This window comes from Micromesistius poutassou (assembly GCF_964030765.1).
Source record: "Micromesistius poutassou genome assembly, chromosome: 11".
NCBI lineage: Eukaryota > Metazoa > Chordata > Actinopteri > Gadiformes > Gadidae > Micromesistius > Micromesistius poutassou.
Window position 1 is genome coordinate 6,086,378 of NC_140281.1, and position 22,862 is coordinate 6,109,239.

Below are 22,862 nucleotides of genomic sequence, written 5' to 3' on the forward strand. Positions count from 1 at the left end.
TGGAGCTACACTCTTCTACACTCTCCTGATGCAAACACACAAGCATAGACACACATCCTCTTACTCAGTGTCACACACATATACACACTGACAGATGTTTTTAAAAAGGACATTAAATGCATTACAATATATCTAAATAAACACACATGCACACGCACACGCACACACACACAGACACATACAAACAAACAAACAGCATCCGATTGTAAAGTATTAAACAGTATGATGGACTCCCTCTGACTGGCTAGTGTAACACTAGTCAGTACATTAGAGTGTGTGTGTGTGTGTGTGGGGGGTAGGTAATCTCACCCTGTCTCCTGGATCTCCAGCAGTGCCTGGGGGTCCTTGTAATCCTGAAGGTCCTGGAAGACCCTAAGGAGACGCAGACCATTAGACCACCATTATGCCAACACCCCAATGTAAACAAGAGGGTTGATTGACTGCATGTGTGTACATATATACGTATATTCTTCTCGACTACCTACATATACAGTATATAGGCATATATTTACTTTTATGAAGGCATTTTATTGAACGAAAAGTATTTTAGACTTACAGCTGGGCCAGAGGGTCCTGGGGGTCCCTCAATCAACATGCCCTTGGAAAGCAAACAAGCACACACAGATACACACACACACACACACACACACACACACAAACACACACACACACACGGGTTAATTGTTAAAGCGCCGATCAATGTAATCATTTTTTTTTTTTTTATATATATTTCGAATAAAATATCAATTATACTATTTAGTCATTTAGAATATAATTGACTGCTTCCCTTAAGAAACAATTAAAGACGACGAGACCAAAGGAAACGTTCTATTTTTGGACCAGACACAAAATGAGTTGTTGTGTAAAAAGCTCACAGGTTCGATGACAGCCGGATCGCCCTTCTCTCCCTTGGGTCCGAGGACTCCTCCAGCACCGGCCACCTGCACAGAGCACAGCTGTTAGCCTCGTCTCCCAGCGGCCAGCAGCCAGAGGCCATGAGGACAACCAGGGGTGGATAGGGAAACCATTTCAGAGAAAAGGTGAAGAAGAAAAAGGAAGAAACATTAAAGAACAAACCACTGCACAAGAAACGGACAAGGAGGACAGACTTTAAGGACTTGTTCTCAGGGAATCTGTTTGAGCTTTGTGTCTGCTTGTAAAGTGATGAAGCACTCACACACACTTTAACTATGTTTGAACTATGGATGAAACTATTGCATTTTCTGCAGGATTCAATGTTGATTGTACTGTTCTGATACCAATATCAGAATAGTATAGTAATCTAAAATTAAACATTTTGAGTTTTACTTTTCTGTGGCATTACATTTGAAATTGTAATTTCAGGGGCATTTCTTGCCTTGAGCCCTTAAATAATTCAGAATCCTGGAAGTTGGGTTTCCTAGAAACAGCTCCACTTCCTTGCACAACCTGTCCTCATTGGTCACCCTCTCTGGTACAGAGGGCTCTTTCAGAATAAGAGTGCACACAGGTGCAGTTCCAACACAAGATGAAAGAGTTAGTGATGGTGAGAAGGTGAGGAGTTGGACCGTTGCTATGGAGGAGCATGCTTGAGATGGAACAGTGATGTCATTGCATTCCGTTGGACGTGGAGGTTCTTGCGTGTTCGGTTGACATGCAAAATCTTATGATTAAAGGACGTCAAAAAAAGATTTTTCATGTTTAACTAATAAAAGTCATAACAAATCAAAAAAAGGTGAACATTGAAGGTACAGTTTGTGTGAGGTTATAATACAGAAACGGCGACAATTCCCAAATGTGCGTTATCTACAGGAAAGTAACCTAGGACTGGAGTTGGAACTATGGTTGACTGTTTCGACTGAGCCGTGGGTAGGATATGTGTGTGTGTGTGTGTGTGTGTGTGTGTGTGTGTGTGTGTGTGTGTGTGTGTGTGTGCTTGTATGTGTGTGTGCTTGTATGTGTGTGTGCACGTGTGTTGACATTGGGTGCACAATGTGTAGACAGCTGCCTTTATTTTCTTTACTTTACTTTTCTTTATTTGCTTTACTTCTTGAAATGATGCTGTCACTAAGCCAATGGAAGCCATTGGGGTAGAGGAGAGCTCAGACCTAGGTGTTCAGCAGTCGTGTGTACGAGCGGCACTAGCAGAGTATGTTCAACCATCACACCAGGTGCTCAAAACAGCGCTAATGTGCAGACCCCTCAAAGAACATGACAATGAGCCATCACCCCATGCCAAGCAGGAAACCCGTTGTACCAACGCGATTGGAAGAAAGAGAAATCAGCACGCACAGAATCGTTATGGAACCAATGAAGTGAAGGTCCACATGTCAAAACACCAATCCATGCCAACGCACACCCCCCCGCCACCGTCTGCTCCCGGTGAGACGCGGCACAAGAGGTGGGGTGGCGGGGGGTGAGGAGCGACGTGCATGTCTGCCTCTATACTTACGGCGCTCTCCGAGACGTCGGTCTCCGCAGCGACCCCAGGCCCCACCTCGTCGTGGTCTGATAGTGTGGGGTCGGGCAGCGCTGCCGTGCCATACTCGTCATAAGCCCCGTAATCATAAACCTTCCTGTCGGCCCCGCCCAGGTCGTACTCCTTGAGGTCATACTGTTTAAAGTCGTATGCCTCCTCTGCATTTCCCATTTCCGGGGCAACGGTGGGCTCCTGGTAGGTGTCTGGGAGTGCCTCGGTGTAAAGGTCACCACCTGTGGCGACCCCCACCTCCTCATCCGCCTCCTCCTTCTCCTCCACAGCCTTTACATTGTTGTTAATGAAGCGGGGGCATGAGGGGAGATAGGGATATTAGTGAAGCTGCTGAGGCTAAGTCAATAGACACACCTGCTGCCAATGTTGTCAAAGCCTGGAAGAATTGCATAGGAATCAACATTTCTGTGAGCAGCAGTGTCCCTCAGCATAGTATGTGGGTAACACCTTATTTATTCACCAACACATCATCTCTCTGTTTGCACTTTGGTTCCGTGCAATATGTTAGAATTGATTTGAGTGTTTGGTTAGTCTTTAATCAAATGGAAATGATCAATGGCATGACTCATTTGATGAGACGTGTACTAAATTGGTTTCTAAATTGGTTTCTAAGAGGGGCATGTTTTATCTCCAATAATAAATAAATAAGGTGTTACATTCAGTGTTAAACAAAATTTGTTTTCATCAAACAAATTGGAGAGAAATCACATGGCATATAATCATGTATACTTTGGATTGTATGTCATTAAAATACATTTGTTGGTTTCTTCCAACCACATTGATGTGCACAATGATCAATAATATCATTTAATGACATTCAAAGAACAATTAAAGTACACTGAAATTACAAAATGGGGTCATGTGTACCAGGGGCAGAGTGGTAGCCAAGATAAGATGGTATTGTTTTTTTCACCCAAAAAATATACAAGGGCACTCTCTGTACGTAATATAGAAGCCATCATTTCAGACCTACTCATGTTTCTTTAATATTTCTAAAGAGTAATAAGTGTTGGGTATTTTAATAAACGGTGGGCAGTGGTCCATGTGTTTACAGTTGCCTTGTGTAGCCTGTGTAATCACATCCCAAGCAGAAAATGCAAGTGTACAATAAACTGTGAGGAGAGGGTTTGCCAATGATCATAGTTAGAATAAAAGTTTCTATAAAAACTACTGATCAAAAGTTGGCCAATTATTTTCTGTGACAGAACCATGAGGGATTAGGATTGCTGTGATCCCACAACAAGCCAAACCAACCAATCAATTGCACTGAAAGACCACCATGGCCTTTTCTTATTGGCCAACACAAAATGTAAATCTGGCTGCATAAAATGTATTGATAATCATATCATACATACTATTATGTATTAATGCTGTTTTCTGCAGGGAAGTCAAAGAGCATACTTCATGTGTACAATTTGCTATTTTTTCGCTGCTGAAAATGCTCATTGCTGCTCATTTACACTTTGCCTCAGATGAAGTAGACAAGTGAAGACCTAACTACTTGATATAGGTTAAGAAAAACCTACTTTTTCAGTCTTCATTTAATTGACATAATACAAATGTATAATGAATAATTGGAGAATTTTTCCCAATTATACAACAGAATATTACATTTATATTTAACAGAAAAATTGAAATTAAGATTGTTTTATCAACATTCCTTGTGCAGGATGATATAAAAAGCAGATGGTCTGTGTAACAGGGCAATTGAATGGTGGCTTTTTGACATTTAACATGTCTGTTCTGTCTGCATACAACCTTGCCATGGGCAAAATCAGAACACCACAAAGTGTTTGGACTTGTTGTGTCATTTCCTACCAGGTACTTCCTTGGGTCATCTTCCTGGCCCACTGTCCCTCTAGCAAACTCATTACCTTTCTTTGTTTTAGTTTAAAGCAGCTGTTCGTAAAAGATGGAAGGAATTACCTCATTTGGTCCAGTTGAGGAAATTGGAGACTGAGTTTGTGTACCATCTACAGTTCCATAGTCATGCTCAGTATCTGTAAAGTAGTCGCCTTCTACATTGTTTAGCTGAGTCATGTGGGGGAGAAAGGGAAAGAAGAAAGAACGAAAGCATTAACAAGAAAGCAAAAGAAGAAAATAACAGGTTTCTCGCTGAGTGGGGCAGGGGTCCTCTCCGACTAGCTACGGACTTGCTAATTCTACAGAGACAGGGTTAGCTTTCTCTAAGCCTAGCATCAGAGATTTTCCTGCCTTTCTGAGGAGTCTGAGGGCAGGAAGATCTTGATGGGTTTTGGGCTTTTCTTTACTAGTACTTTTACCCTAAAATTGCCTCTGTGTCGGGCTGGTGCTGTGGCCTGGAAGCCAGGCATCTGCTGCTTCTTCTTAACGGCAAACTTTTTAGCTTGCGTTTTTTTGGCGGCCAAGAACTTAAGGGGCTTAGCCTTAGTTTTACTGAGGGACTTTCTGGTCCTCTTCTTTCTCATGGAGACACTACGTTTGGTTCTCTGGAAGAGGTGTTTGGTGACAAAAGAATCAAGAGAGACATGAAACATTTTCATTGTGGAAATGACGTCACAGAGATACACCAATGGAAGGAGAATGTAAAAAAGGGTCCATCTGGGACAGATGCAAACACCACATATGGATAAGGGTTACAATTCAGCAGCTCTTAAGAACTTTTGCACCACAACATTGTTCCTGTGCTACAAATAAAGCATTGGATCATTTCTGTGTTAATGCATTAGTCCAAAAGACATGCCGAGATGTAAAAACCTCTGTAAAAATAACAGACAAGGGTAAAAACGACAGGAGACACACACACACACACACACACACACACACACACACATACAAACACTCACACACACACACACACACACACACACACAGGGTGCAGGAAAGACAAACCGGAGAAGCAAGACAATTACAGAAGAAAACGTTGACGTTTTTCTGGTTTACCTGAGGTTCAGAATACTCTTCCACTGGAACGCTGTCTGTTGCTCCCTCAGCATAATCATAGAACTGACTATAGTCTAAGTCATCAGTAGTGTACTGGAGGTGTTTCAGAGAGAGGGACAGAGAGATTATGACAGAGGAAGAGAGGTCGAGAGAGAAATATAGAGCAAGGAAGAGAGACATTGTGACAGAGGGAGAGAGTGAGAGAAAGAAAAAAAGGAGAAAGAGATTTAGGATAAAGGGAGAAAAACATTTAGAGAGAGTAAGAGAGAGAGTAAGAGAGAGAAAGTAAGAGCGAGAGAGAGATGTTATAAAAAGAAAGGGAGAGAGAGTTTGAGTGTTAGGATTATTATAAGCATCACAATGTTTTATGAAAGCAAAACAATATATAGAATATACCATCCATATATTAACCGAGTATATGACCTGTTTTTAGCTAGAAAAAAAGTAAACACAAATAACCATGATAAATATAAATGTATACAGCATACATATATATGTGTGTATATATATATATATACAGTACCTTGAAATATAATCATGTTTTTGTTATAAGGCAGGAATATGTTATTCATCTTAGTAAATTGAAAAACAAAAGTAGAGCTCACTGTCACATAACGGAAGTGGCATACAGACATGTCAACAGCTGGGATGGTTAAAAGCTCATAAAAAAGACCAAGGAACCGAAATTACCAGATGCCTTTGGTGGGATATCATCACTGAACTTTCTAATTGCTAGCAAGTAAATTATAGTTTTCAGGGTTGTTAGGTCAGGTGGTTACATGATGTGGAGTTTATGCAAAGAAAACGCATCTGTATGTAGCATTTAAGAATGATATAAAGCTGCTACTTTGAGAGGTTACCTCAATGTAGAACAATAAAGGGGAAAGCATATTATTATTATGATTTTATCTTCCATGTGATAACGTGGCCGCAACTTGTTTCCTGTTTCTTTGTTCTCCACCCTCAATTAGGCTAATCAATTCCTACAGAAGAAGTGAGGCTTTACTTTGTTTAAGCTGAAGTGAGGAGTGCTCATACTTGCATGCGTAAGCCGTTTCAAATTATTATTAGTTATTAATCTGTAGATTAGCACAGAATGATGTTATCCACTGTAGGCTTAAATGCTGCTCCCGCTTGTCTATTGTCGTTAAGCTATTCAAAGAGGGTCAGAATCCCAGAACAAACAGATGATGTAAACAGTCATTTATTCTGCGTCTTTGTGTAGGACAAAGACAAACTGAAGGGAAGGAGTAAGAGAGCACGAAATAGACTCAAGGAGGGAAATGAGTGGTTCCTACCCTCTGCACTAGCCCTCAAAGGTATATGGACTACTATAATAGCAAAATTAATCATTTATTCACTAGATTAAAGAGGAACCCTACTGCTTTAATCAATATTTTATAATATAAGATAGGTATGCCACAACAACTATGTTCCCACGAAAACAGTAGTTTTGAACATTGTTGTCACTGGTCCAAGATTTGCATTCTCCATTGGTCTGATTGGGAAAATGTCACTTTTTTGTGTAACCAGAATTTATGCTACAGACTGTGAACATCTGTAAATGAGGCAGAACTATTTTATTCTATAAAATAGCCAAGCATGACAGCTCACCTTTAAGATGGATGCAATTATTCTACCTGTAGTAATGACAACGTTTTCCCCTAACATTTACACAACGAGGACAGCTAAATTCCTAGATCATATTGAAAAATTGGGTACGTGTCTAGAACCCATGGTGGTGGAACAAGTCTAAAGAATGTCCAAATTGGATGGACACAGAGGAATGGCAGGTATTTCCCCTGAGATGCCCTCGGTTACTCAGCGAAATAGCCCAGATGAACATGCTACTACACTACCAGTCTTTTTGTAGTACAAGGCATGCCAATAATGCCCTTGTCAAATACCTTTGTGATCAAAATTATACAATAAAAAACTCCTGTCAATAACTAAGATACAAGATACCCTTTCCTACTCTCTTTTCAAAAAGATAGTTGTGCAAGAAAGTCAACCAGCTGTGCATTGTGGTACAGTCAGTATGTATGGTGGGAGATACCACAACAGGTTGTAGGGGTGTACTGACCTCATCCTCTGGTTGCTGGGCCTGCAGACGTTGTCCATGAGGGGTGTCACAGTCTGGGCTGTAGTGTTCACAGTAGTCAAAAGCTGCCTTGGGGTCAGGCACAATCAGGAGCTGCTGGATGTCACCCTATACACATGCAAGGAGAGATTAGAAATGAATGTTAGAAAACCTGTTCAACTGAGAGCCATCGCCTATTTCAGTACATATTGTTTCATTTAGCACACTGTATGACAGTATCCACAGCAACGTGACATATATCAGTATTTTATCTGAGTCTTAGTCTTTTCCAGCTTGTTTCAGAGGAACAGCCTCAGAGACACAGATATAGAGGGTATACGCTAAACTTTCATCTCACGTCTCATCTTGTCACCCTTAATACTGAATAAAAAGCAGATGCTGTCTCTCTGTTTCCATACACCACGTGCATGTGTGGGTGTTGTCCACACACACACACACACACACACACACACACACACACACACACACACACGCACTACAGTGATGCAGAGAGGGGGGAATCCAGACATCAGGCCAGGCTAAATTATAATGGTGCGGCCTGGTTAAATCAAACAAGCATGTAGCATTGAAACAAAAGCAACACCTGGCAAACATGTGGTAACCAAACGGCAGTAAAACACCAGCGTCTGATTTATGACAACAGCAGTTTCCTATCCATCAACCGCAATGACAGCAGTGCTATCAAAGACAGCCCGGATGAGGTGCTGGATGCAGCGATACAACCTCCTTCAATGGTTTCTTAAGAATAAGGAGGACATTTGAAGAATTTGAGAGTGGTATTCTTTGATTCTTTCTTTATTAGCCATTTTCCAAAATAATGAGACATGGGTTATTTAGATGTTTTATATTACGAGTACATCCAATTAAAGTGGTACATTTGGAAACATCAGAAAGAGTTAGCTATTACATCTTTTAAATATTGCTATAATGGGCAAAAATGTCGATTTTACAGACAGACTGCTGTCCTGATACCAGGATACTTTACTGCTATCCTAAACAACACTCAACAGCGTTAATGGTGCTCAGTGTGGTTGAGGGCAGCAAAGACATTATGTCCAAAACCTAAAAGGCTGCTTGTTATTATGATGACATGGCCCGGTCTGCAGCGCAACACGGTTCGTTCACACTAACGTTATAAAAGAAGACTGAAAACAAGGCGATAGAACACAGATCCTGCAGACAAAAAAAACAACAATCCTGCACAAAGCATACATACAGATTTATGGGGATCATTGGAGGTCAGTTGGAGGTCAGTGTATCCAGATCAACAGTATGTTTGTCATATCAACCACGGGTCTGAGGGAACATCCACCTGACACTGAACAAAAAGTCAGAAGTGTAGTAGTATGCCTGCGGTCAGAGTGGGACAGAGCAGGGGACACCACACCTGAGCCACACTTTGGGGGGAATGGGTTCTATCACAGAGAGAGTAGCCTAGGGGGGGGGGGGGGTTCTATGGCTTTATTATAATGCCAATCTCCTTGAGAACTGCTCAAGAAAAGAGCCCTGATGAGTGGCTTGATGGATGATGAACTCTTTGTCTGGGTTGTCTTGTGGGTTTTGAGCAGATCGTTTTGAGGGAGATGCCCCCCTGTCTCTGCAGAGACCTGTCCATGTCGGGATAGATTCCACGCCCAAGAGCTGAACACTGGCAGAGAAAACGCCAGTGGAAAAGAGGCAGGCGGCAACTTGTTGAGAATGTTTGTTGACTTTTGATTTTGAGTGTGTGTGTGTGTGTGCGTGTGTGTGTGTGTGTGTGTGTGTGTGTGTGTGTGTGTGTGTGTGTGTGTGTGTGTGTGTGTGTGTGTGAAGCAGGCCCTTGAGGAATTATTGCCATCTAATGTAACATGAGCAAACACACATGGAAGTAGAGTGTGGGTCACATGAGTGTAGGCATTCTTAAAAGCTATACCTGTCAATCAACACCTGTTGTGCCTCACAGGTGCCCATTGTGTTCGGACACTGCTCATCTCACAGCTGATAATCACAGCGGAGAATAATGCTCTTTTAATGTCTTATGTTATAGAAAGAGAGAGAGAGAGAGAGAGAGAGAGAGAGCGAGAGAGAGCGATGGAGAGAGCGAGAGAGAGAGAGAGATTTGTCGCCCCAACACATGAGGTAACAGGTGGACCCAGGCCGGGTGTCACCACACTGGGTCTAGAGTCCCTGGGGACACTGGCACCAGTGCCGCAGTACCAAGGGGTTTATGTCCCCCGTTAACAGAGCTTCATAATGACTATAGAGGCAAATGCAACATTCTCTAGCAATTTTTATTTCATTTTGAATAATTTCCTATTTGGACATGACGATATAGTCTCTTTCTCTTAATCAAGATAATAAATTTTGTTTTTTATGGAAGATAGGACAACACAAAGCCAATCGCAAATTCAAGACACATCTCACATCACAAAAAGACAGACAGACAGACAGACAGAGAGGAACTTCGGTTTGTCTGTCTGCCTGTCTGTTGGTCTGTCCACAGCACCTCAGCAGCCAACTGCACTGCCTAAAGGGCCCACCAAGGCACACATGTTAATGGGCACAGGGTCATAGGTCAAGAGGGGGAGTGAAAGGCAGATAGACAGACAGCAAGTAAGAGAAGGTGTGCGTGCAAAGGGAGAAGTTAAGTAAGAGAGAAAAAAATAATGCATGGAAGCAGTCCTCAATCCATTCTTTGGATAATATCTTCAAACCGTCCAAAATAGAACCAATAGCAACATCTACAAGATGTGAAAAAGTAAAACTATTCAAATGTTACTGCAATTACGTGAAACAACTTTGGAAACTTGTTTCTTTATGATCCGGAGAGCTTAGTTCCTCCACCTTGACCTCAGCTTTAGCACCAGACCTCAGGATATAAATACACACTGAGAGGGGTCATGGGCCAAAGAAGTGGGAGGTGAAGAAAATCACTTTGTTATGAGGGGGAGCTGCAATTAACACAGCTGCTGACGTCTGAAAACCTGCATCCCCTTACTCTGCTCCAGCAGTAGATTATGTAACAAGCTAATATGAATACACAGACACACACACACACACACACGCGCACGCACGCACGCACGCACGCACACATGCACACACACACACACACACACACACACACATACACACACACACACACACATAAACACACACACATATGTACACACACATACAGACACTGCACATACACACATACAGACACTGCACATACACACATACACACACACACACGCACACACGCACACACACACACACACACACACACACACACACACACACACACACACACACGCATATACACACACACACACACACACACACACACACGCATATACACACACACACACACACACACACACACACACACACACACACACACACACACGCATATACACACACACACACACACACACACACACACACACACACACACACACACATAAACATGTATCATGGCCTACATCTAAATCCAATGAGACTTGGTTGTAATTAGAGAGTGGGTGCAGGCATCCCTGGACAAAACAAACTGAAACAAAAGCAAACGAGTGGTAAACAGATGGCCCTTTGACGTTCCTCTGCCCAGGGGCACAAACAGCAGGACCATCAGCCCAGCACACACCCTTGGCTGTAATTTAACAGCAGCAGCCATACACCAATTAGCCACACCCACCTCATCAAAGCACATGCAGTATACAGTACACACTCTGGCTCGCCAACGCAAAGTACGGGACAGCGGCACTAAACACATCGCTGGTTCTGATTGTGAAGTTAGATCCATGGGGTGTCACACTGCACTTTGTATGGCAAGGGACATCAATGCATAAATTCAATGTATTTCCACCTGCATTGTGTTAATTGGGACTTTTTTGAAAATACTTTACTTTTGACAATAGCCGACATTCATTCTTTGTGTGAATGGTGTTGGTCTATTTCTATAAATGAAATTTCTCTTTCACAAACTGCACAGAAACAAAACAAAACCATTCAATAAGCTCCATAAACAAGGAACAATGTCTACCAGGTATACCAGGGTATATATACAGGTGTCTGTGTGTGTGTGTGTGTGCTTGTGCGTGTGTGTGATCCCGAGAGCATTCCATGTGTAAAGATCATAGGGAGTGTACCTTTTTGTGTTGATATTAGCCTGTATTTGTGTGAGTTGGAATGCGTTTATAAGTGTGCATTTTTGCATGAGCCATGGTGTATTTGGGCGCAAAAAAGTGTGTATGAGCGGCAGTGTTGGCGCATGTGTGTGATGTGTGTATGTGTTTGCCTTGGTGTGCATGGGTATGCACACGTGCACGCAGTTGTGTGTGTGTGTGTGTGTGTGTGTGTGTGTGTGTGTGTTTGTGTGAGTGTGTGAACATGCGTGTACGTGTGTGTGTGTGTGTGTGTGTGTGTGTGTGTGTATGTGTGTGTGTGTGTGTGTTTGTGTGTGGTAGACAGGTAGTGTCAGACAGGGATGAATAGAAGGTCTCACGGCCGGCCTCAGTGGGGCGGGGGGGGTTGGGCAGGTTGGGCAGGGGGACTGTGGTCAGGGTGGGTAGAAATGGATATGGAGGAGACAAGGGACTGAGAAAGCTATGTCTGAGCGAGCCATGAATGACTCTCATTCATTCCCTAGCAGATCCCTCTGCGGCAGGGCTGACCTGGGCCAGGTATTGGATAGAAAAGTCCTACATTAAAATGTGTCGGTCAACTTCTCGAGAAAATATGTTTACGTTTTGATATGGAAGTAACCGGGCTTGAGGAATGCCGAGGAAGAAAAACATGGGTTTGCGCTACAAAAGAACATCAAAATGTGAAGCCTCCATTTCTAAATGTTGCCTTTCAACCTTCCATGATTCTTGATTTCGCATTTCAGCACCCCCAAAACTGTAGGATTCATGTTTATGCACTTCACACATTTCCCAGAATGCATCAACCCCTGTGGATCTCAGGGAGGAGTGGAACAGACTGGAGGTCTGTCCCAGCAGCACCACCACCTCCTCCACCCTCCTGCACCCCCAAACATACACACAGAATACACCTTGTTGAATGAGGCAGACTTATGGCTCCTATTTTTAGCTTACTGGACACAGCATCATTCATACTAAATCTATCTTTAGCACTCCATCAAGCGTCGACTGATTGGTTGCTTCTTTATGCGCTGTCTTACTAGCAACTATGTTAGCAACTACCACATGTTGGCCAATGGCTTGTCCCTTTTCAATAAAGACGTACATTTCTATTTTCTACATGATGTAGGTGATGTAGGTGAAAGTCAGATGACAAAACCATAATCTCTCTGTCTGTGCATCCATCTGCACACAAACTTTGCTTAGCCTGGGTGAATTTTGAAAGTCTAAATACCATTTGTGATGGATCCTTAAAAATCATATCAGCCAACATACAAATAAAGCCAACATCAGCTTTAGAGATTAAGTATTTTAGTGGGAAGTGGGCTGTAAAAATACCAGCAGCATAAATGCACCCAATCAGTCAAAGTCCAGTGGAAGGAGGATAATACTGGGTCAGGAATGGTCATTTCCGCCATTCATCGCAACAAAACCCACACTCTCTCTCACAAGTAAACATACGTCCAGTGAACTTAACACTTCTCAATAACCTAAAGGCCATGTGTTTCTGTGTCTTAAACTATGAAAATCTGTCATTGTCATTAGCATTTACTTCAATTTGATCCGATGTCTTGCTTGCTTGCATGCTTGAAGCCAATCTCACTGTATCTTATCCTATCATGTCCAATCTTATCATATCATATTTTATCTGATAATATATTTGTAGCCTATTTCTTTTTATACTGTTCTGTTCTGTCTGCAGCAACACCAGAATTTATTTTCTAGGATTAATAAAGTACCATATTACCAAATTTTATCAGACTAAATATGTTGAGAAGATGAAGTGCTCAGGCCTTCAGGATCTATGTGTACGCATATACCACGTTGGTGGTCGATTGGTCTTCCTCCTATATGTCCTCCAACAGATGTTTACCGTGGGAGCCCTAATTGTTGCCTTGGTCCAGTTTGTTGTTAAACGGAGGCCTTTGTACCAATGCAACTAGAAAAAGGACTAGCAGAAGAGTATTAGTCACAGAAGCCTTAAACAAATTGCCAGCTATTCAAGCTATAGCTAAGCTAATGCTAAGGCCGATTGGGAATTAGATTGACAGAGGCACAAAAATTAAGATACAGGACCAACAAAAGAATTCAATTTAAAAATGACAAACTTTTTTTATGTCCATGTTACCTAATTAAAGCTTCCATAGCGATCACCAAGAAAGAGAAGATAGGTTAGGAAATGATAGCAGATGTTAAGGCCTCCTGTTCTTAGCATATGCCAATATTCATTAGCCTAAATCCAAGGCTCACTGGATGTTCTGTATAGCATAAATAAAAGTAACAATAACAGTAGGCTTAAGGCTGATACCTTTAAGTGTCTGTAATTACAAGGAAAGACTCCAAAGGAACTTAGAAGCAGGATGTTGTTGAAAGTTGAAAATAAGTTGAAAGTTGAAAATAATGCACAAAGGGGAAGTTTGAAAAAGGCTACACAGAAATATGTGAAGTTGATGAAAATGGTATATTTCTATATAAAGTGCCTTTAGTACACTCTTTGACGTTGCGACGAAGGGACACCGGCGAGATGTGTGTGGAGCTCTGTCTGGACTATAGTTGATGTTGATTGCGGCTTGCAGAAGCGGATCATGCTTCCCGTACACTATATTGTAATGCCACAGCGTGTGTGGATGTGTGGAGCGCCGTTTGAGCAGCCATTGATTTTGAAGTCTTCCTGGACACTTATAGTTTAAAGCCACGGTGTGTGAATCCTTTCATATACAACATTGCTCATCATATCACTCATCAATGATGTAATAAAAATGTAGCACAGAGTTACCAAGAGGATAGCAAGCCCCACTCCTTACTAGAACTCTCACTTTTTTTAAATATCAAAGTGTTCAAATTCCAGCTGAAAACTGGGCTTCTCTTACAGTTAAAGCCCTTTAGAATATCCAAGATAATTTTCCCATGAGGTTTTTCATTTCCTGGAGGTTTCCGCCTTTGAAGTGCCTTACAAAGACTCTCAATATAATATCCTACCAGCTCAGTCTATGAGTGAGCAGTGTGCTCCTGTTGCCAAAAAGGAAGAGCAAATTGCTAACAGAAACTTATACCGCTTGTACTAAGACATTACATTCCTTTTTTGTCACATACAAAGAACATTGAATTTCCCCCCAAAAAGCCAAAAAAAGCCATTAGCTTAGCATTTAATGATAGCATATTTGTGTACCTGGAAAACGTCCTCGTCCAGCAGCCTGGTACCGAACACAGTGATGCCGTTGGTGTCGATGGTGGCATGGTCGCTCCGGGCAAGCGTCTTGGTGATCTTATTTTTACAGTCCACAATGATGGTGATAGTCTTCTTCTCCACACTGATAGCAATGCGGTGCCACCTTGCAAAGATTAACACAAACACAAAAAAGTAATTAGCTTGATGAGTGAAATGCTCATTAAGCGACACAATTTAGATTTTAGACCGCTCTCTGCTCATTTCTGATCAATCAGTGCGTTTCTTCCCTGATGGTTCGGGGAATCTGTATTGCCTGTCAATCATATGCGTATATACAGCATTATCACAGGTGTGTGAATGAAACCCTTCTCAATGGCGGTCAGTCAAACAGTCAAAATGTCCTGCTCTCTCTCTTTACTACTTTTAAACATTACCTGCAGCAGCTTTAAAGTGGAGTGTATTTGTGTAGACCTTAATAACACTCAGGCTCAGGGGGAGCGCCCTCTGCCCCTGTATGTGACCACACCCGATGCTTCGCCATGACATTACTGAGCAAGAATCTCACCCAAGAATCGTGTTTAACCTTATGGTATCCTTAGATCAAATTCCAACAATGGATACAAAGGGGGTTAATCAGGGTCACACGTGAGAACACACCTTCATTCCTTTTCTTTTCCTTCACTTTTGCTGTGGCACATGAGGGGCTATTGCATACCAGGCATCCGCATAGACCACATTCTTACCCCCACACTTTGGCCCTCTTTAACACGGGATTACACTCATTAAACCCCAAACTTAATCCTGTTTCTGGGTTACTCGGCATGACAGACATGGTGAACATTGTGAAAAGTGTGTGTCAGAATACAGGAAGGCCTGGTCTGCCGTGGCAGGAGGCGCACAGTCAAAACATTGTTCAGGGGTGGAAGATGAGACCTGGCAAACACTTTGGCTCAGGAGCACAATGTTAGTGAAGATACTTTATGGTAATTACTTGTTCATTTCTTATAAAGATGGATAATGAGGTTAGGTAAGTCATTGGCACAGTTGCACAGCTTTTTCTAACATATAACAAATTTCCATGTTCTATTTTAAGGAATTCAACAGGTATAAAATGTTTATTATATGCAAATAACCCAATGAAAAAGTAAGCATGAACAAGTTTTTAAAAAACTTGAATCAAAATGATGTATATAACCCATACTATATACAGGAGTATTTGGCAAACTTTAAAAGAGACTTATTATTTTGTACTTCTACCAGTTTCATAGTTTCAGTGTAACAGGTTGTCAAATGTATACAGCAGTATGTTCTTATTGCATTACATTCAATTGTGGGCATTTGCAAACGCTGAGAGAATGATTGTGCCTCTCTGTTAGAGCTTAGCAAGAGTTTCTTATGAACAATGACTGCACCCACAGATCTTAAATACAGAAAATTATCCACAGCCATGGAGGGTTTTAGACAAGCCACTGAGCCTGGCTACCTCCAATGCTAGAAAAGTGCTAGAAGAACTCTGATAAAAGAACTTTGGTCTTCATTGAACAATGTGCTTCACGCAGTGCACCACAGGACCTGCTGAAAGTATGTTGAATGAATCCATCTTCAAATCTCTTGTTGACCCTCTTTCGAGTTCAACTGGTATGAGTGAACAAGACAAAATAAACCTTGAACTTGAAAACACAGGCCTGAATTAGGACATTGGAAGGATTTCATAGCTCTCTCTGTGAGTTATGATAACCGCTTACATGTTCGATCTGATTTAGGGTCATAAAACTTCCAACTTCCTGTACGGGCTAAGAAAACAAACAGCCAACGAAAAAACACAATTTGGAAGATTAGACACAATACTACCTCTACCTCAAACCTCTATGTGTCTCTATACCACCGTAACACATTTCTCTCCTCCAATAACTCTGTGATCTGCCAAACCTTATAGTGGCTGAGATGATAACAATGTTTGGCTGTGGGTGATCCCAGGTTACCCAAGAGGGGAAGATAAGGAAGCACTCTAGCATGCACTCCAAACCCAACTCCCTGGCTCTAAAATAACAGAGGCAATGAGTTCATGTCCAGGGTCAGGATGGCCGGCCATGCTATGCCCCGATAATCTAGCGTGTCTCTCTGCTTCTGATCTGTCTCTCAGCCCATGCACCGCCGCCCGGGAGACCCCCCGCAGAGAGGGTTGATCTTGTGACGAGCACCTGTGGTGCAGCGAGGGACACGCTCTCAAATCAACTGATGAGACATTTAGTTATGCTCTCATGCGCTCAACTCTTCACTGTATCCCCCTCAATGCATCTAGTTTTGTAACAATATAATTGTTGTGTTTTAAGAATTGACCATTGGTTTTAAAACAGAGACAACACAGAGAACATGTACGTGTGTGTTGACCTGACTTACTTTCCATCGGCCAGGTTGAGGGTGCGGAACAGGGGGAAGTCTTCGGGGGCTGGCTTGCCGGTCTGGTCCTCATACAGGAAGACAGGGGAGCGACCCACCTCCATGCCCAGCTGTTGGACCCCCTGCTCATTGTAGATGGACAGGAGGAAGGACTGGAGGCCAGCCTTGGCACGCAGAGTGGTCAGGATGGAGAAGTCCTCAGGGAAGATGCCTCCTGCACAGCCACACAGGCACAGGATTCAGAGAGGGGGTTTGTTTGAAAAAGGTGCGTTAAGCTGTCTGAATACAATTTGTCTATTGTTTTACATGCTCAAAAGTATTGAGCACTCAATTAAACATCAAAGATACATTGTGCTGTCCTCATTGAGCTGACTAACACACTGCTCAGCAAAAAAGCACAGCAGCTTCCAAGTGAAATAAACACAGCATCTTCTTAAGCTAAGGGCTATTTGGTCTTGGTCCACCGACTGAAAAAGACTTCAGGGGGATCAGGGGAATGAACACCAATTGGTCAATCATATGATGACAGTATTCAATGCATAATGGGTTTTTGAAGGCAGAGTGGTGTCATCTTACCTGGGAAGAACTGCTTGGTCGGGGCACTGATCTGGGCCTGCTTGGCAATTCTGAAGGCTGTGTCCGGATTTGATGCTTTTCGGTTTGCGCAGAATCCTGTTGTTTTACTCACTCCTTCTGGGGTATTGTGAAATTCTAATACTTCGAGCACATCGACTGGATCCACTGCAGAGAACGAAACAAAAAATAACATTAATCTATGGTAAGACCAGGTGTATTATATAAGTGTATAAGGAAAGGTATATCGATAGATTATTATTTATCTTATTAGTCGTTGGGTGAGTTTTTGCATTTTGATTGTTACATTGTTGTGTTGAAGAGATTAAGAGAAGCATAAATATCCAAGAAAGAAAATTTAACAAAAGGAGTATGATCAAATAACACACAAACACATCGGACAGACAAAGAAACAACTGGCTTGGTTTGCATTGTTTCTCTTTTGAAACAATGATTTATTAAGTACCGTAAATATGACCATGGGCTCCTCAAAGCAACGTATTGCATTAGTTGGGAACTCACAACATAACTAACCCATCAAAGAGAGTAAAAACAAGATTATTTCCAGAAATCATACAAAAAATGTATGCTAAAGCAGCATGTGCAATGCTGCCTAGCATCCTGTCTATGGCTACCTTCATGTAGGCAGGCAATATCAGCATCAATGCTGAACCAAAAGCAGAATGTGTTATGCTGAGTATTCTCATAACACTTGGGTAGGTTTACACTGATAACGGGTCACTATAGCCCCTCACAGTTCCCTGATGTTGTCCAATCTGATGCACTTAACTTAAAAAGGAGCCTGTTTAACCTCAGATAGAGAAAGAGACTCATGGGAAAGTCATAGTATCATGCTGTTCAATCCAAAACTCATCAAGCCTCAGAGCGGGGCTCTGTGAAGGGAGGAGGGCTTTCAGGACCAACAGCACACTGCACTGAAGCTCTTAACAGAGACTCACTTCACCAAAGGAACAAAAATACCTTGCTTTAGAACCAGCTTCAGGGCAACATAGTGTTGAAAGCAGTAACGCCTAAATATGTTACTGTTAGAAAAAAATGTATAAGCGGGCTGTCGGAGGGCGAGAGCGGACCAGTGTTCTGACAGCTCCCAAGCCACTGTTTTGAATGGCCGTTGAGGGTTGCTTTCATGACAAACCTTTCTTCAGTTATTTTACGCATAGGAATCATAAATCAAACATAATATAGCACAACCATTCCAGGCTTGGCGGGGAAAGGCCAAACCAATGATCCTTTATTTAATTGTATTTATATAAGAGATTATGTGGTACTGGAAAAACATGTCATTTTTTTACATATTTACTATTGGCATTAAACAATAATGAATGTTGATAGCATCCATATAGCATATACTGTTACAAATTTATTCAAAGGTATGTTTAGGCTTAGATCCCTCCAGACAAATGCCTCATTCTCTATTGTGTAAGTGTAAAAAAACATCCTAGGAAATAGGGGGGGGGGACACAAAACAAAATATTCCAAAGAGTCTGACCCTGGGCTAATACTAAGGTCACAACCCTATGGATTTGCAAAAGGGAAGGCCTGTTGAAACTTGACATTACAGTTTACCAACGGAGAAGGAATTGAAGCATCTCTTTGACAGCTTCTACAGAGGAACCTGTAGCTCAATCTTGGGGCTCTTCTTCTATGCTCCACATGGGGCAATTAGGGGCAGGGTACTGCTCATAACGCACAGGTGCCAAAACACAGCAAATCCTGGCCGGCCCATTAGAAAGGGTTAAATGAGTGTGTGAAATCTTTCAAGGGGTGCAACTGAGGAGCCAGTGTGAGTTGTTCCTGGGCAAACAGGGCCACATATCTCTCTCGCCCCTCACAGACCATCCGGAGACTGGGATGATGGACGTGGTGACAGGCAGCCCTGACCAATGGAATAGCACACCTGTTGGGCATTGCGTGATTGTGTGTGTGTGTGTGTGTGTGTGTGTGTGTGTGTGTGTGTGTGTGTGTGCACTATGCTTGTATATGTGTGTGTGTGTGTGTGTGAGTCTATGAGTCTGGATATTATATGACATGTTTAAGCATAAAACAGAGATCCTCTGATCTGGCACCACTCCCATCTTGTTTCATGGGAGGAGAAGAGACCAGCCTTTAAAACACAACTGTGCGGGCGGAGGCCAAAGAGACTTTGACAGCCAGGCTCTGTGTCACGGTCCTGCCCGGCCCACAGAGACATTTAGAGACCCCCCTCCTCTAATCTGGCTGTAGGAGAGAAACTGTAAAAGCAGTAGGACCTTTTCACCTGCAGAACCCGGAGACTCAAACAAATATTTTCAGTCAAGATACCCCCCCCCCCCCTCTCTCTCTCTCTCTCTCTCTCTCTCTCTCTCTCTCTCTCTCTCTCTCTCTCTCTCTCTCTCTCTCTCTCTCTCTCTCCCTCCACGCTCCACGCTCCCGGCTCAAAGAAGACAGCTTTATATCGGTGTCAAACCAAGAAAGCTTCAGTCGTAGACCGTTTTCAAAGCATACCCTCCCCCACATACAATCGTGTACCAGTGTCAGCTCATAGTCTTCCACTGTAAAAATAATGAAAATGGAAATACAACAATCTACCTTTGAAACAGTGGATAGACTGTGATCTGGCCCAGCTTTTAGAATTCGATAACAAAGAAAAAAAAAAGAACAACAATGAAATCCCCCCATAACTTAAGAACCTCACTGACAGAATGAGAATTTCATTATGACTCCAGACTCCACAATAAAAGATAGCAGATCCCAGACATCTGTGAGCGGTTTGGACCCACCTGGACAACAGTCCCATGGCTGGGGGACTGCTCCATGGTCTCTCTCTCTATTTCCTATATTCTGGAGCGCAGGGGGGTAGAGGGACTCTGGCAGGAAAATGCTAACTTTGTCAGCTGGAATGCACATCTGAGCTGGTGCCCCAGGCCGCTGAGCAGACATGTCTGTACACTGCTGGATGTAGGGAGGGCACCCTTCCACAAAATGGTTTGTTCTCCAGAAACAAGGCAGGGGAAACACCTGACAGAGACCCAATTATTTGCATGGGGGGTTACTCTCATACTGGTATAGTATGGAATAATATAGTAGAGGATTCAAAAGACATATAATAATAATAATAATGTGCAAAGAGTTTATACTATAGACTGTTATATGTATAAAGAATAAACAATCATCCTCATTGTATAACTGAGTTATTCATCTGTGATGATGTGGTGATTTGCACCAAACAAAGACATGACTGTCTGAGGTGGCATTGACGTGTACCTATGTCCCCTTGAACCCTGTGACTCGGAGCTCTGGCTGCAGCCGTACACTAAAGCAACGCTCTTTGAAGACTCCTAAAATAATAGGGAAGTGCAACACGGTCCCTCATCAAACTGCCACACAGCACTTAGACAGGAAGCATTCCCACCGCAAGGTGAAGCGGTGCTCGGAACAGCGTGGCCTTGTACTGAGAAACCTACAGCCCACCAAACTCACTTACAGCAGTCTGGGTTAAGTTGTGGGTAATATTTGTTCATGGGTGGGGGTTGGTGGGTGAGTGGGGGGGTTGCATGGGCAAAACGTTGAGGGCTTAGGTGTGGACTAGGGCAGTGTGGAGAAAGGGTGCTGGTTTTGGCAGAGCCATGACGCATTTGACCGTCCAGTGCCTCGCTCTGTATCTATGGACCCTGTGTATTCGAACACTACAGTCTTCTGAGTATTACTGCTGCTTGGAAAAAAAAGGAAAGAAAAAAGTTTGAATGGGGGATCAATACTAGAACAACCCGATCGCATGTATCAAAGACATGTGTGGTCGCATTACACTATAACACCTGTCATCATTATCATAATGACCAGGAACCAGCTGATGTATTGGAGGCCCATGAAGATAAGCAAACTCCAACTGGTACACCAGTGTCACGTTTCTCATATGCTTTGGGACGAGCAGCCATCAATCAGCACGAAAAAAACAAACATAAAGACAACCGCATATCATTAAGAAACAATCCAAGCATAAATGGATTTCAATCAATCCATATCAGGGGCCCTCGGAGGCCCCTGATAAAACCTCTGATCTCCTTTGTCCTCAGGGTGCAGCAGTGTCTCCTCCGGCTGCACAACTATGCAGCAAACTGTGAGGCTGGCATCAAGTACCACAACTTCACCCTCCTAACTATACTCACAAACACCAAGCATGGCCCTGATTAAAGAAACCATTATCTCTCTCTGAGGGTAGGTTAAATGTTACGGGGGGCATACAGGCTGTCTCAGGTAGTGGCATGGAGCAGCAACGTATGATTTAATTTCATTAGGCAGTGTTTGGACTGCCAGGGTGGCTACTCTGCATTCATGCGTAAAAGCGCATTGATAGAGGTGTTTTGTCACAGCGGAATATCTACACGGAAGTCGGGACTAAACAAAGTAGAGTTATTTCAGTCCACATTTAAAGATTTCTTCCCCCTTTTCCTCCAACTGTTAATGTTGATGTCAATGTGAACCATGGTACAAAGTTTTATCTCGTGGCCCCTGGAGAGGAGGGCCTGGTCACGGACCTAACGGGACTTTTGGGGATTGGTTCAGGAACAAGACTAACGGCGTTCTCCGACTAGTGCCGGATCCGTTTCATTCACAGTATTTCCATCCTCATCATCAAACAAAACCTTTCCGGCTGGCAAAGGTGCTTCATTTTGTTCAGTCCAATACAATTGAAACAAAAATAAAACCCTCATGTGTCCTTACCTGCTGTGACACTGCTCGCCTGTAGAACCAGGGTAAAAGTGATGAACGCGGTCACAGTGGAGTCCAGGAGCCCCCTTTTCGTTTTCCACCTGGTGGAACACCGTGGCGTCTCCATGGTCGCCAACAAAAGTGAACACAACTTCGGGCGACAGGTGATGATTAAACGACGTCCCTCCACAATCCCCAACGTATGATGGAAAGTGTACTACAGAGCCATAAGGGAGAAGGATGTGTTAAGCCTCTTCTCTCAGCCGCTCCAGGCCTCAGCTCCTCTCCAGTGCCTTCAGAGTGAAGGAGTCGGGCTTTGGTCGAGACGCACGGAGCGCAATGGGAACACTGTGAGCCTTCTCCGGCTAGAGGGGCTGGGCCAAACTTCACCACCGAGACCCAAGATTAGAGGGAATG

General features: G+C 42.9%; 1 protein-coding gene across 2 annotated transcripts in view; it reads right to left on the reverse strand.

Moving 5' to 3' along the window:
* Positions 1-22,572, reverse strand: part of LOC311355506 (collagen alpha-1(XI) chain-like) — a gene marked incomplete at both ends in the record, with an annotated part of 70,784 nt that extends 48,212 nt beyond the window's left edge. The window contains 11 exons of one of the 2 annotated variants that reach the window (XM_084475264.1): positions 310-372; positions 557-598; positions 876-941; positions 2,432-2,710; positions 4,397-4,501; positions 5,393-5,485; positions 7,476-7,601; positions 14,763-14,925; positions 17,163-17,376; positions 17,739-17,903; positions 22,458-22,572. In XM_084475264.1, coding sequence (XP_084331390.1) covers positions 310-372; positions 557-598; positions 876-941; positions 2,432-2,710; positions 4,397-4,501; positions 5,393-5,485; positions 7,476-7,601; positions 14,763-14,925; positions 17,163-17,376; positions 17,739-17,903; positions 22,458-22,572 — 1,431 coding nt within the window. Of the gene's footprint in view, positions 1-309; positions 373-556; positions 599-875; positions 942-2,431; positions 2,723-4,396; positions 4,502-5,392; positions 5,486-7,475; positions 7,602-14,762; positions 14,926-17,162; positions 17,377-17,738; positions 17,904-22,457 lie in introns of both variants that reach the window. The other variant, XM_084475263.1, reaches the window with a different exon arrangement.
* Positions 22,573-22,862: the final 290 nt, after the last annotated feature.